This window comes from Silurus aristotelis (assembly GCF_946808225.1).
Source record: "Silurus aristotelis genome assembly, chromosome: 21".
Classification (NCBI taxonomy): Eukaryota; Metazoa; Chordata; class Actinopteri; order Siluriformes; family Siluridae; genus Silurus; species Silurus aristotelis.
The window spans coordinates 9,272,578-9,286,408 of record NC_139594.1 but is presented as its reverse complement, the minus strand read 5'-3'; the positions used below and the strand labels follow the sequence as shown (position 1 = coordinate 9,286,408).

Sequence of the window (13,831 nt, the reverse complement as noted above, 5' to 3'; positions counted from 1 at the left end):
TTAAATGTACCTAATGAATAATGCCAGCTTATAGCCTTCTGGCATTTACCTTTATACTGCTACCAATGAAAATAAATGTGTATAGTTTGTATACATTGTATATAAACTCTCAAATGGTTTAATGTAGTTTATTAATAAGCAGGTAAACCTTTACAAGAAGCTCAACTGGAGAATTTTTTTTTTTTTATCTTTATTTTAGTATTAACATGCTTTGCTGCTGGTACATTTACATTTATTGCATCTGGCAGATTCCAGAGCAACTTTCACTAATTTAATTTATACAACTGAGAAGCTGAGATTTAAGGGCTTTGTTCAAGGGCCCATTAGTGACTGTTTTGTGGTAGCAATGTCTTGAACTCACAACTTTTTGATCAGAAGACCAAGAACTACTGGGCTACCACTTTCTAAATAATACTGATACTTTTATTTTACACTTTTCTGGTCACAAGCTTCAGGATCTTAGCATTTAATTGGTTTTCTTCACTATAATTCTATAAGTAAGAAAAAGTACGGTCTGTAATGACCTGTTACACATGCAAATCTAATCTAAAAAATCTCAAAAAGAATCCAGTGTATCTGATTAAGAACAGCAGTGGGATGAGAGAAAATATTTTGTTACATATGCATTCCTGTACTAAGTTACGTTATACGTTTCCTTAATTCTTGCTAACCTCATGACAATTATTCGAAGTTTTAACATCTCTTTGAACATTTTTTGTCTATTGTAGATGACAGCAATGTAAAAGTGTAGCTGTAAACACTATGTTCTTCCTTACAGATGGAACCAGCTAGATCTGGCTATTGTACTTCTCTCCATTATGGGCATTACTCTGGAAGAGATCAAGATGAATGCTGCCCTTCCCATCAACCCCACTATCATCCGTATCATGAGGGTTTTGAGAATAGCTAGAGGTATTTTAGTACCTGCCTCAGCAAATTCCTCTATATGGGCACATGCTGAGTCTATGGGGAGTCTTATTCACAGCATTATGCGCATGGTTATGTATCATCAGCAGGAGTGCTGAGTGTAATTCATATTTTGCTATTTCCATAGTGTTGAAGCTTTTGAAGTTGGCTACAGGCATGAGAGCATTGCTGGACACTGTGATGCAGGCTCTACCACAGGTTAATTTCTTTTTCCACCATATATGTGGGTTATTATTTCCTGGAAATTAGCAAATATGTGGAACAGCAATATCAGTGTACTTTTTAAAATAGTGACCAGTACAGTACAGTAGTTAGGATTAATTATTTATATAATTATTGCATAATTCGGTACATGTTTTCTTTCTTTATAGGTTGGAAATCTGGGTTTGCTGTTCATGCTTCTCTTCTTCATTTATGCTGCACTTGGCGTAGAGCTCTTTGGAAAATTGGGTCAGTGCTGTATTTCTTGACTGCACTCACACTTGCATCTTACTGTCCCAGCATCGTCAGTGCTCATCATTGCCTGTCTTTTTTGATTTTTGGGTCGAAGTTGGCTGGAACTGATCCTAAGGGCAGATTTACTTGTAAATCTAGAGCTTTTTTTAAATTACTGCAGCTCACATGTGGGAAGGGGAGGTGTTGTGGGGGATAAGGGATGGAGGGGCAGCAAAATTAGCTCTGTTATTCTGTGGAGAATTGCAGGGAAGAATTTTATTCTTGCTTGTCAAAGCAGTTTGTTTTTTCATGAGAGAAAGGTCTTATACCTATAGAAAGGGCAAGATTTTATTCTTGTCACAGCAGTTTAATGAGAGTATAGTCTTGGGCCTATAGAATTTGTAATTAAGCGTAGCACTATGTTTAAAAACATAATGGTAATTATTAAGTCTGGCACATTTTGCCTTTTTCCACACTTTATACACCATGTCAGTTATACACATTTGTGAGATGTATTTAACATTCCTGTGCTATATATTTTTATTCATTACATTATAGAATGCACTGACAATACCCCATGTGAGGGACTTAGTCGCCATGCCACATTTGAGAACTTTGGAATGGCCTTTCTTACACTCTTTAGAGTTTCGACTGGTGACAATTGGAATGGCATAATGAAGGTACTTTATGTTCACAATCAGCTTCAAATGTTTACATTTTTAAATCCATTTCAATGTATAAATTATTTATTTAAAATCACAACCTAAACCTTAAAATATGAATAGTATTTTCCTAATTGTAAATTTTACACAGTCAATAATTTTCTGTGTTGAGCAGGACACTTTAAGGGATTGCACACCTGGAGATAAGCATTGCCTGACCTACCTGCCCTTGGTATCTCCCATATACTTTGTCACCTTTGTGCTGATGGCCCAGTTTGTGCTGGTGAATGTGGTGGTGGCTGTACTGATGAAACACCTGGAAGAGAGCAATAAGGAGGCCAAGGAGGATGCAGAGATGGATGCAGAAATTGAGATGGAGATGGAAATGGCCCGGCGTCTCAGTAATGTCTCGGCAATGAGTTCTGGTGGACCAGAAGGCAGAGGCACCTATATGGGAACAAGGCCACATTCACCTGGACAGGTATAAGATAATATCTGCTTCATTAATTTAGCAATGGCATAGAAACCAGAAGTGGCATTCACCATGTAATGGTGTAATGCATAGATCAGTTATTATGCACGCTTGTTATTTTAGACTTGATGTCTGTGGATGGTCTGACGGATGGGTGCAGAACAGTTCCGTCTAAATAGACTTTTAATGGATGAATCTTCATAGTGAACTTGAATCATTTCCTGATGCTCTGATGAGCTGCTATGGCTGGCTTTATGCTTTACAAATGCCTGAGAGATATGAATCAATAACTAACTTGTAGCAGTTTCAAATGAGATGAAATGTTTTATTGTTTGGGAGAATTTTATTTGGGCAAGATTTTGGGTGGGATTATACTCTGTAATCAAGTTATATCACACACGTATAAGTAACTATCAAATAAAGTGAAGTGCACCTATCCACCGCTTACTGGACTTTTCCAGTGGTGACTGCAAACATCAGCAGTGACATGACACTTAAATAGAACTACAGTTGTGACAAATCATCAAAAATAATTTACGTGATATTATACAAAACTAGATTTTTATGCATACACTATGCAATATCTGGAATGTTCTAGCTGTTTCATTTGATAGTAGTTGATTGGTTATAAAATCAAATGCAATGTTGATGTAAAGACAAAACCTTTGATAAGCTTAGTCCATTATTGTTAGAAAATTTGATTCACACAGCTGATTTTGATGCATAGTAGTTATGCATTTCTATATACAGTTCAAAAGATGATTCTTCAAGCAGTCAGCCTTGTGTTAATATAAAGCTGTAACTATATATAGAATGTTTATATATTAAAAAACATGGAATACATGTGGCACGGAAATATTTGAACTCAAAAGATTTAGCTGCTGATGCTGCTCTATGATGTTGACCTTACATTTGCTCACATTTAGGAGGTTAGTTGTTATAGTGCATTCTAGCACTATAGTTTTTTTCTGTATATTATTAAAAGTAGCTGACATTATATGTGCTTCAACACTGTAATCTGCTCGTGAGCCCATGTATGGGCTTGCTTTAATAGCAATGCTTGGATATTCTGATATGGATAAAAGGGGAATTTGTAAGTATGTATAAAATAGATTAAAAGTGGATTATGTTTCATATACACAGGATGAGCGAATGCAGAGAACTCAGGAGAATTTGCTATCTCCACGAAAGATGTCAGTGTCCAGAATGCACTCTTTGCCTAATGACAGTTACATGTTTCGCCCAGTGAGGCCTGCCAGTGCACCATACCCTCTGCAGGAAGTGGAGCCTACACAAACATACCTCGAATTAGGTACTTTTTTCAGTTCACAAGGTTTTTGTAAAATTTTGCATTCCTAAAATTGAACCAAAATGTTTGATAATAACAGAGGGCTACCTTTCCATTTAGGTTCGGTGACCTCGATCCACTCACAGCCATGTGAATGTTATTCCTTGCTCCAGGTCCCTTGTGGTAATCCTCAGCCCCATATTAGTATTTGCATGCCTAGAATTCCCACTCCAAAGTCATCTCCCCTACATGTTTTACGCAGACCTCAACGTAGACAGATACAGGTAAAGTACTGCTAAATATCTCAGTCCAGTTTTTATTACCCTTTTCTTGCATTGCTTACACAATGTATTTTTTTCAGGAAGTGATCAAGAATGACTCAATGGATGTGCACATGAGTGACACCGAAGGTAACCTGGACAAATATGGAAGAAATCCGAGAGACACCATAACCCTTCCAGTGCCGCGGATCTCTGCTCCCAGCAACCCCTTGGTATCTAATTTCCTACCCCATTATTGCCACATGCCCGGTGTCTGCACCCTCCAACAACCTTACCACCAGAGAATTATTCCTCCCCGACCACCTAGTCGGGCCAGCAGCAGCCACAGTGATTCCATGTTGGACTCAGCTGACCCAGCTGATGAGGAGGTGCACCATATCAACAGCTTAGCCAGGTTATGGGCAGGAGTCCCAGCAGAGGGGCGCTGCCACTCACTGTCTCCTTATGTCACACCGTGGCCGTTGCCTGTGAAGAACTATACCAGTGCCACCAACCTTACAAACTACAGCACTAAGGACAAGGACTTTAAGTTCTTTAGTGTGGACACCAGGGGATATTTGGACAAGCCCTCTGTTTCTGAGGATCATAGGCGGCACTCTATTGAGATTTGCTCTGTGGACAACAATGTATTCGAGCAGGGAGTTGGTGAAAAGAGGCATCTGCCTACACGAGGACAATCACTGCACATTCACAGAAAAAAGAAGATGAGTCCTCCTTGTATCTCTGTTGAAACCCCGCTAGACACAGAGCTACCACCGTCACTCATGTCTATGAAAAAACTGTCTGAGAGCACGCTACTGCGGAGAAGGACACCATCTTATGAACTGGCCCTACAGCGTGACTCTCTAGACTTCCTGGAGCACCAACTCCCCAGTCAGCCTCTCATCAAAGTGGAGAGGCAGCCCTCACACTGTGGCGAATATCTCTCTCTCCCACGCTTCCCCTTTTACCAGTCAGACTCCAGCTCCTGCATCCTGCGTGGAAGCAACCCATCCACCCAGCCCCCTCGTTATGACAGTGCACTGGAGGAGTCCACAGATTTCAGCATAGTAAACAGGACTGCTCAATGAAAATGGCACATGTGGCACATGTTTGGGATGTGGAGCAACAACCACTTAATTCAATAGCCAAAGCTTTTTGAGATGTATATTATTATGTAAGCCAGCCAGGAATGGCAACTTTGATATGAGTGTGATCGGGCACGATGGGATATGCAATTTCAGGTTTCCATTTGGAACTCTGGTTCTTATCTTTTTCCCACTGCTCAATCACATTGATTTGAGTTCAGGATGTGTGATGGGATTTCCTTTGTTTTGTTTTTTTATTCCTTTAATCATCTTGTCATTAATATTGCTGTTTCTGTAAAAGAATACACAGATTAAATAAAAAAAAAAATATTTAAAACACACAAGAACTGTACATGATCTGTACTTTATTAAATCATGTGTTGTAAATTAAGAAAATATTGTATTGGTGAAGAAAATAGATCTATTCATATGCACATATTTTTATAGAGATCTATAATGTTTTTGCACATATCAATTTGAAATTCAAGTTGAAATGTCTTTTGTTGTCCTCTTGTGAATGTAAAATTTTTTTTAATCGAATAGCAGTGGGAACAATTATAGTCTATTTACACCTACTGATACTAAGATGATTTTTATTTTTCTATTGGGAAGCGGGGTATGACAAGTAGATCTAGCGACAACCAAACATCAAATGATCTGTAGCCTGAGTGCAATACACTGTAAATGTTTATGTAAGTTTACCCTGTTAGGTTGTTTGCATTTTACACGTAACATAGTAACGAGCATCTCACGAACACGATCTTGTACCATAATCAAATTCATCTCAATGTCTTAAGCAAGAATTCACTCACACATACATTATGTAATTTAATAAAGGCATTTCATGACCCTTAGCTGTGGCACAGGCAGTGTGCATGTAAAGAACAATATAATTCATTAGAGATATATGGCAAACATTGTCATTTTCCCCATGATTTGCTAACATTCATATTTGGAAGAGCCAGTGTTTTCTGAAAGGGTTTATTTTTGCATATATGGGATCTGGTTTACCTTTCAGCTTTGATATGGTTCTGCGAGATTTGTGTTCAGTAAAGAGACCTTCATATAAATGATATGGGTGATTTTACAGCTGTGGGCACTTTTAACCAGAAATATAGTGTTATTTTAAAAAGTCCTAGTCTGGAATATCTGATAGATGACGGATTCAGTGTAGCCCCTGGTTATCTTTCACCTTCACCTTCAATTTCACCTTCAGTGAAGACAGGGCCTTACTTTCTTGACAAGTTTTTTAACAGCTATTGGCTATTATTTTTATCCAAGGGCGCTGTTAGTAAATAAATTACAGATTTTACCATAGTGCTTTTTCTTTTCCTGTGCTTATACTAAACCCTTGAGACATCAAACAATGCTGATACCGTCCCATATTGTTTTCTTTAAAAAAAAACTAAACTGAACTAACACAGGCCTTGTAGATATTAGCTTTGATATACTGTAAAAAATACTAGTGTACATAAAAATGGAGGAAATGTAATATTACATTGTAATATGTAATCTTGATCAGGTAATGTGATAGATTATATACAAACAGCTTCCTTTATTGTAGCATTTTTACATAGCTATGAAAGCTGAACTGTCCCTATATTGGCATTATTATTCTAAGACAGATGCAGTTTTTGTGGGGTGTTAACAAGGATATTTATACTAGTACAAATACTCTATTCCCTAGTTGTACTTATACAAAACATCTGCTTTAAAAATCAATCTGCAATTGTGATCTGCAAAGATGAACATTGCATTTCAAATTTGTTTTTACAAACCATGAAAATATACCTTCAACTGGTTATGTTTAACATAAAATCACTCATAACTCAGATATGCTCTCAATAAGCATTATTTCAATATTTCAATAAGATGCAGAAGCATTTTGATTTAAAGGACAATCTTTACTGGCTAATTTATGCAGAAACTTAGAGGACTTAAAAGTGCCCATTGTTCCAAAACACCCATACAGACATACCTAAGGTACACATTTATCTTATTCAGTTTAATTTGAAACATTCAATTCTGCTCATTCTGACACTTATATATATAATACAATTTCATAACAATATCAGATTTGTAACAATGCTTTTGACCACATTTGTCAGTTTTCTCAATTTTTGAATCCTGATTCGATTCAGAAAGTGAAACTATTGCATGTTATTTGAAAAAATACATGAATGTTTTTGAGGTTTTTGATATTTGAGCTTTAATTTGTAGAATATCTACCTGCACTGGACTGCATTGGGCTGTCTGGGTTTTCCTCTTTGTAGATCAACCTATTCATTGTCTAATGCAATATTTTATCTGTATGTTATCTGTATCATAGCTCAAGCTACTTAGGTGTAAGCAAAAATCATGGCTGGTAGAATATGTTAATGGCATACTTAAATACTGGACAATTTAACGTTCAGTCAATTTGCATTGCTCTGAAAAAGGTATAGTTTATTTTTTTTTTACCAGCACATGTCTTTTAAAAAAATAAACAAGAAAAGAAAAAACAAGGTATGTTTTTTTAAAGAAGAACAAACTAATGATATACATGACAAAAAGGATTTGGTGTGTACATGCTTAAATTATTTGAATCACATTTGTGAAACTGCAGCTTTCACATTTAAGCAACCTAATATCCTTAAATAATTAATCTAAGCATTCTCTTCATTCTTTGGTGGAAGGAAGCTGAGTCTTTTCTTCTTTTTATTTCTTAAAGCAAATTGTTTGCAATAATTTTGTCTTGAGTTCTTTGATATGGCTCAGATGTAATGCAAGGGAGATATTTAAATGGCTATAAACATTTCTACACTGTATTATAAGTTTTTATTGTGCAATGATCTGAGCAGTTTTCTCTGTCATCTAAAGATAAACATTTTTATCAAGGAAAACACTGTGTCCTTTTTCTGACTTAAAACTATAACAATCATGCTTGTTACATTCAGGGAACATTATTGAAAAGCAAATACATATAAGCAATTCACAATCTTGTTCTAAAACAAACTCTTCTGTACAGACTTCGGAAATGCAAGGAAGGATAGAAACATACACATCTAAAATAATTGCAATGTATAAAACATTTCATTGGTTTATTTAAGATTAAATACAGGATTACTTAAGCATTTACTTAAGCATTATCAGTACATGGGTTTTCAATTGCGATCTGAAAAGCTGAACATTGATTGTAATGTATTTATTTATTTAGATTTATTTTACAAACCATGAAAATATACCTCTAAATGATTATATTTAACAAAGAATAGTAATGATTTTAAACTCAAAGATACTCTCAACAAAGGCATTCCAATATTAGAAAGCAGTGATAAAAAAAATTAGTAAGTTTATTTCCTTAATTGTTTTTTTTTTCTTTAATTGTTTAATTAAAAGTTTGTAAGCTCATGATTGTGATCATCGTCTTCATCCTCATCTAAGAATATATAAAACATTAAATATATAAAATAAATACGAGATTATTAACACCAGTACGAGTTTCATCTTAACTTTAAGATGACTATAAGAATATCGGATATATTAACTGTACATTAAAAAGGAAGTGCTAAGTTTGAATAGTCAGACACAAAATGAAGCTTAATATAAAATAAAATAATAATAAAATAAAAAATAAAACATGCTTCCACAAACGCATCTAGTTTTGTTTTCATGCCTTGGTGTTTACTGCCATCTGGTGGAAACTAGAAGCAGAACAAGAACGACTTAACATAACGAGGTTTCCAGGGGAAGATAAAACATGGCGCACCGAGTACAAGTCCTAAACTACCCAGTCGAACAGAATGGTATACACAAGGAGCAGAAGCTATTAGCTTATAACTTATGTATATGAGTTGGAGATAGAACCAGAGCAGTTTAGATTTGTTTATTAATGGGAGTTACATTACGGCATTACATTACGTTGCGACAAGAATAATACGTTTTCAGAAATACTTAGCAAGCTCAGTTAGCCTCCAGCACTGACTCCTGCAGGTGTACATGCACCGTAAACACTCCTGGTTTATCTCTTACTAAAGGTAATGTTGTTTTCCTGGTTGCATTAAAAAGCATGTCATTAGCCTGTGTGGGATGGTGTGAATTAGCTGTATGTTAGAGAAATGATCTAGCGAGTTGTCTTGGATTTAGTAACTCCTGCTCTGAAAAACAATACCGTTAGGGGTTATTGTGACGCCTTATGCGTCACACTGATACCCTGTTCACCCGTGGGCATGGTCCAGAGAAATGACTTAATACTAATCATATCTAAACTATATATCCAAAAGTTGGTGGACACCAGATTATCACACCAAGTGATTTTCGTGTTAACAGACAACCTACTGAAGCAATGTTCCCTACGACCTTAAAAAGATCTGGTGCTACCATATTTGTTTAGTTAACATCAGTTTGGTTAATGCACATTTATTAAAATTTCATAAAATTGTTACCAAACGTTACGTTATATGTTAAGCACAACATAGTTAATAATTTGTTTGCTTTTTTTTACAGTAATAACAGTTTTCACTTCAGAAATGTGGGGCGAAATTGACTCGTGTGTCACCCCCGCCTGTCCTGCTCCCTGTGATAAAACAGGGGATGAGGACAAGATGGACCAGTATACCAGTGATCCGGCAGACACCTCTGCTCATGTGAGAGCCTTTTAAAAATAATACATTTTATGTTTTCACATTGAAACATCTATAACTGCACAAAGTTATCAATGCGCGAAATGATCTTTCCCTTTTTCTCTGTCCAGATTCAGAATGAAGGTTTCAGCCAGCTGGATGCAATGATATCAGCCATAGTGGTCAGTGGGAGTCCAGTAAAGAGCCAGCAGCTGGGTGAACCTGACCTTACTATAGAGGAGAAGAAGCACTTGCTGATGGAACAGTATAACACCAAACCCGTAGTCTTTCTTGAGCGTTATTACACACATTTAAAACCGGATCATTTGGAGGCCTTTGCGCACGTGAGAGGTGACTGTAGAACGCAGTATTACTGTACAGAAGTTCAGAAACAAGCTTCAAGTTCAGCCAAAAAAACGAGGGTGCGCAACCATCGCTATGCAGCTCTCCGGGCACTCCAGCAAGGTCTGGGTATATGTGTGAAGTATTTTTCTAATGTCATATTTTATTCCTTTGATGTGTCAATGATGTTGCCAATCAGTGTGTGTTCGCAAAAAGTAGTAGTTGTTAGTTCAGGTGCATAATGGTGTTCTTGTGAGGGATGTGGGTGGTTTTTTTTTAATAGTATGATTATAACTGAGCTTTTTTTTTTCCTTCTGAAGAAGGTCAGTACTTCAGCGAGGAGCAGATGCGTTTTCGCGAGCCTCTTCTGTACGAGCAGTACATTGGTCAGTACCTAAGTGAGGAGGAGATCCTACAGCGCTCTGAAGACGCAATGCAGAACGGACCGACCGGTCTTTCTGACCTGCTCATCAACTCTTACCAGGAAAAAGAGCTCCAGAAACGCCTGGAGGAGGAACAAGGCAGAGAGAACTGTGCAGAGCAGGAGGAAGAGGAGGGTGAGTTCTCCGAGGCCAGTGGGATACTTAGTAAATGGTAGATAAACACATATTTCCACTAGGGGGCATGTCATGGCTAAAGTAACCCTGATAGGCAGGTTTCCATGTCAACCTGTGAGATTTCCTTAGTTATTTTGACAAAGCATGTGTCCCTGTTACTTCAGGCTTGTCATGGTTTGTTCAGTCTGCAGCATAGTGTGTGCACACACACAATTCCATCATGTGTCGTACTGCCCATATTGTTTGCAACTGTTATTTCTGTGTTGAAATAATAGCTATATAGTTTACACCTTGCCCTTTTCTTTACTATGTGAGGTTAAATTTACCCCTTGATGCACAAATGTCATCGTCTTCTTTCGGCTGCTCCTTTAGGGGTCGCCACAGTGGATTGTCCGTCTCCATAACCCCGTCCTCTTCACTTGCATGTTCTCCCTTACCAAATTCATAAACCTCTTTTGTCTTGCTCTTTCCAGGTGGCTCCATCCTCCTACCTATATACCCACATGTCCAAACCATCTTAATCATGCCTCTCTCAACTTGTCTCCAAAATGTCAATGTGCTGTCCCTCTAATAAACTCATTTCTAATCCTTCCAATCAATTTCTAATCTAATCGTCGTCACTCCCAATTAAAATCTAATCTTCAGCTCTGTTGACTAATAATACCCGGGGTAGTCGTTGTTAACCTGGGCCTCAACCGATATGGTATGAAAATCTGGTTCATGATCTGCAGATTTGATTTGGCACGTTTTACTCTGGATGCTCTTCCTAACACAACCCTTCCCATTTATCCGGGCTTGGGACTGGCACTAAAAGCGCACTGGCTTGTGCAACCCTAATGGCTGAGTTCCTTGCTGCATAAATGTACAGAATATAATACCCCAACCTTTGTGTGGACACACAGACGATTTAAGGGTCATAAAAAGGTTTGATTTTGGAACAAGGAATTATATATTTTCTTGCTAATTGTGTTTATTACTTCATAGACGATGAGGCACCTACACAGTCAGAATGGGAACCGACAGCAGAAGAGAAAGCCATGCTTAGAGAGGAGTTTCTGACTCAAATGCACCAACGCTTCTTAGAGGGCAAAGACAAAGACTTTAACTACAGGTAAATTCTGCCTTAACACTTATTTAATGTTCATTCTATAAAGAAACAGGAATTTTATACACATTTTGTGCAGTATTTTAGATTTGTAACTTTCTGAAGGGAGGTTCATTAAATATTTTATACTGAAAATTAAAATAAAACTCATTATGTTTCAGTGACGTGGACGAGAACCCAGATTATGATAACCTAGACATTTTAAGTCGTGATGCTGAAGAAAGGTACTTTGATGATGATGATGAACTCGAAGAGGATGAAGATAACACAAAAATGGTGTAAATATTTGTAGACAGTTCAAATTGCTTTTCAAACCTACAGATTTCAAGCATTTATTTTTTTAAGAAAGTGAATCATGTATAGAGCGTCACTTCTTCAGTGAAGTGTGTCCAGGTGACCAGTCATTTCCTTCTTATGTAAATACAGTTAAACCTTTTTGTATGAGCCATTCTACTTTAAAACCTGTTTGCCATTACAAAAAAATAAAATTTTTGTTTGAGACAAAAATGATTTAGTATTGCAGTTGAGTGATGCGTATAATCCCATGGGTAATTGGTTTTAAGAGGGGTGTAACCAACTTCTGGACTGTAGACTAAAACTAATGAGCTGCTCTGCATGTGAAGATTGTGATAGTTGTTCTGAAGTATTTCAGACCCATTCCAATTAAGGCTTTGCTCGGCCACTGGAATTCTATAAGACAAAGATGAGGTGCATTTGTATTAAAATCGAGTAACAATCCTATAGAGTGTCGCTTTGTAATATATAATTGTGAATTTAAATGTATTTAAATTCTTGAAACAAACCTTGTGCATATTCATTTCCACAATTCACAATAATCTGCATTAGAGCAGTTAAAATGAGTAAATACTTTATTAACATTGTTCATTAGCATGGTCATATCTACAATTACATTTCTACACAAGAAAACATTAAATACAAATTTTACAGGGCAACCTTATTGTGAAAGTTTTTGAGGGGAAGTTAAAAAGATGAATTGAACGTCTAGGTCCCTTTTGAAACAGGAATTACACCGCGAGAGAAAAACACGTGCAGGGTAAATTCAGCATGTCTTAGCCATTACTAATGTGATATGTATAGAAAAAAGTGAAGCAAATGTAATGGGTCAGTTCTAAATGAAAGTGTATGGAAAGAAAAAAGTACTTTAAAATCTACTGGCATAGAAAACCTTAATTTCCCCAAACTGCAGATTTTTACCATTTGTCCCTTTAATTTCATCGTATAAACTGCATTTATTCTGTCACCACACCATGAGCCCAATTTATCACTGCAAAATGTAGTTAGAAAGCCTTAATTCTAAATAAAAAAAAAAAATACAATTTGTAGGCAGTATAAAATTATTCTATCAAATATGTTACACTGAATAACTATTAGTTCCTTCATTTTTGTTAATATGGTTACAAGTATACACGAGTAATCAAACTTAAAGCTCAATAATCACTAAATGATGAATACTTCTAAGATTAGACACCATGTTCATCCAAACTACTACAGTTCACAGTTAATTGTCAATATTACTTACAATGGCAAGTGGTTACACGGGATTAAAAAGGAACACCACAAGATTCGATCAAACCCACAGGGTCCATAAGCTGAACTTTTCAATGGCCTCCTGATTTGTTGTAAGAAACCATCACAGTATAATATATAGTGACGATAAAGCTGCTAAGAAGCAACAGAAACATTTTATACTCACTGTGTGCCGCCTGCCTAACAGTGAGAGGACAAGCAAAGTAGCATCATGACACAAAAAACATGGAATGTTTGCAATAGGAAAGAATTATATATATATATATATATATATATATATATATATATATATATATATATATATATATATATATATAGATATAGATATAGATATAGATATAGATAGATAGAGGAGTGGACCAACATTCCACAGGCCACAATCAACAACCTGATCAACTCTAATCGAAGGAGATGTGTTGCACTGCGTGAGGCAAATAGTGGTCACACCAGAGAGAGAGATAGATATATATATATCACACACATACTGATGTGGTCAGTGCAAGTATTCCGAAAGTATTTCTTGTATTCTGCACATAGATGTCTGAT

At 36.5% G+C, this 13,831-nt stretch overlaps 2 protein-coding genes across 7 annotated transcripts in view; both read left to right on the top strand.

The window, feature by feature from the left end:
- Positions 1-8,014, top strand: part of cacna1ha (calcium channel, voltage-dependent, T type, alpha 1H subunit a) — an 85,648-nt gene extending 77,634 nt beyond the window's left edge. For all 4 annotated transcript variants that reach the window (XM_083524683.1, XM_083524682.1, XM_083524680.1 and 1 more), the window contains exons 28-35: positions 779-912; positions 1,055-1,125; positions 1,299-1,377; positions 1,921-2,042; positions 2,200-2,505; positions 3,640-3,808; positions 3,905-4,068; positions 4,146-8,014. In XM_083524683.1, coding sequence (XP_083380809.1) covers positions 779-912; positions 1,055-1,125; positions 1,299-1,377; positions 1,921-2,042; positions 2,200-2,505; positions 3,640-3,808; positions 3,905-4,068; positions 4,146-5,135 — 2,035 coding nt within the window. In that variant the 3' untranslated portion in view covers positions 5,136-8,014. The remainder of the gene's footprint in view (positions 1-778; positions 913-1,054; positions 1,126-1,298; positions 1,378-1,920; positions 2,043-2,199; positions 2,506-3,639; positions 3,809-3,904; positions 4,069-4,145) is intronic.
- An 842-nt stretch (positions 8,015-8,856) lies between these two features.
- ccdc97 (coiled-coil domain containing 97) lies at positions 8,857-12,247 on the top strand. Of its 3 annotated transcripts, none has more exons than XM_083524686.1 (6): positions 8,857-9,148; positions 9,627-9,757; positions 9,865-10,198; positions 10,396-10,632; positions 11,617-11,743; positions 11,899-12,247. In XM_083524686.1, the coding sequence occupies exons 2-6, from the start codon at positions 9,641-9,643 to the stop codon at positions 12,017-12,019; spliced, it is 936 nt and encodes a 311-aa protein (XP_083380812.1). In that variant the 5' UTR covers positions 8,857-9,148; positions 9,627-9,640; the 3' UTR covers positions 12,020-12,247. The 3 variants fall into 3 exon arrangements, with proteins under 3 accessions (XP_083380812.1, XP_083380814.1, XP_083380813.1); XM_083524688.1 differs by having other exon boundaries at positions 9,019-9,148; positions 9,618-9,757; positions 10,399-10,632; XM_083524687.1 differs by having other exon boundaries at positions 9,019-9,148; positions 9,618-9,757.
- The last annotated feature ends 1,584 nt before the right edge of the window (positions 12,248-13,831 follow it).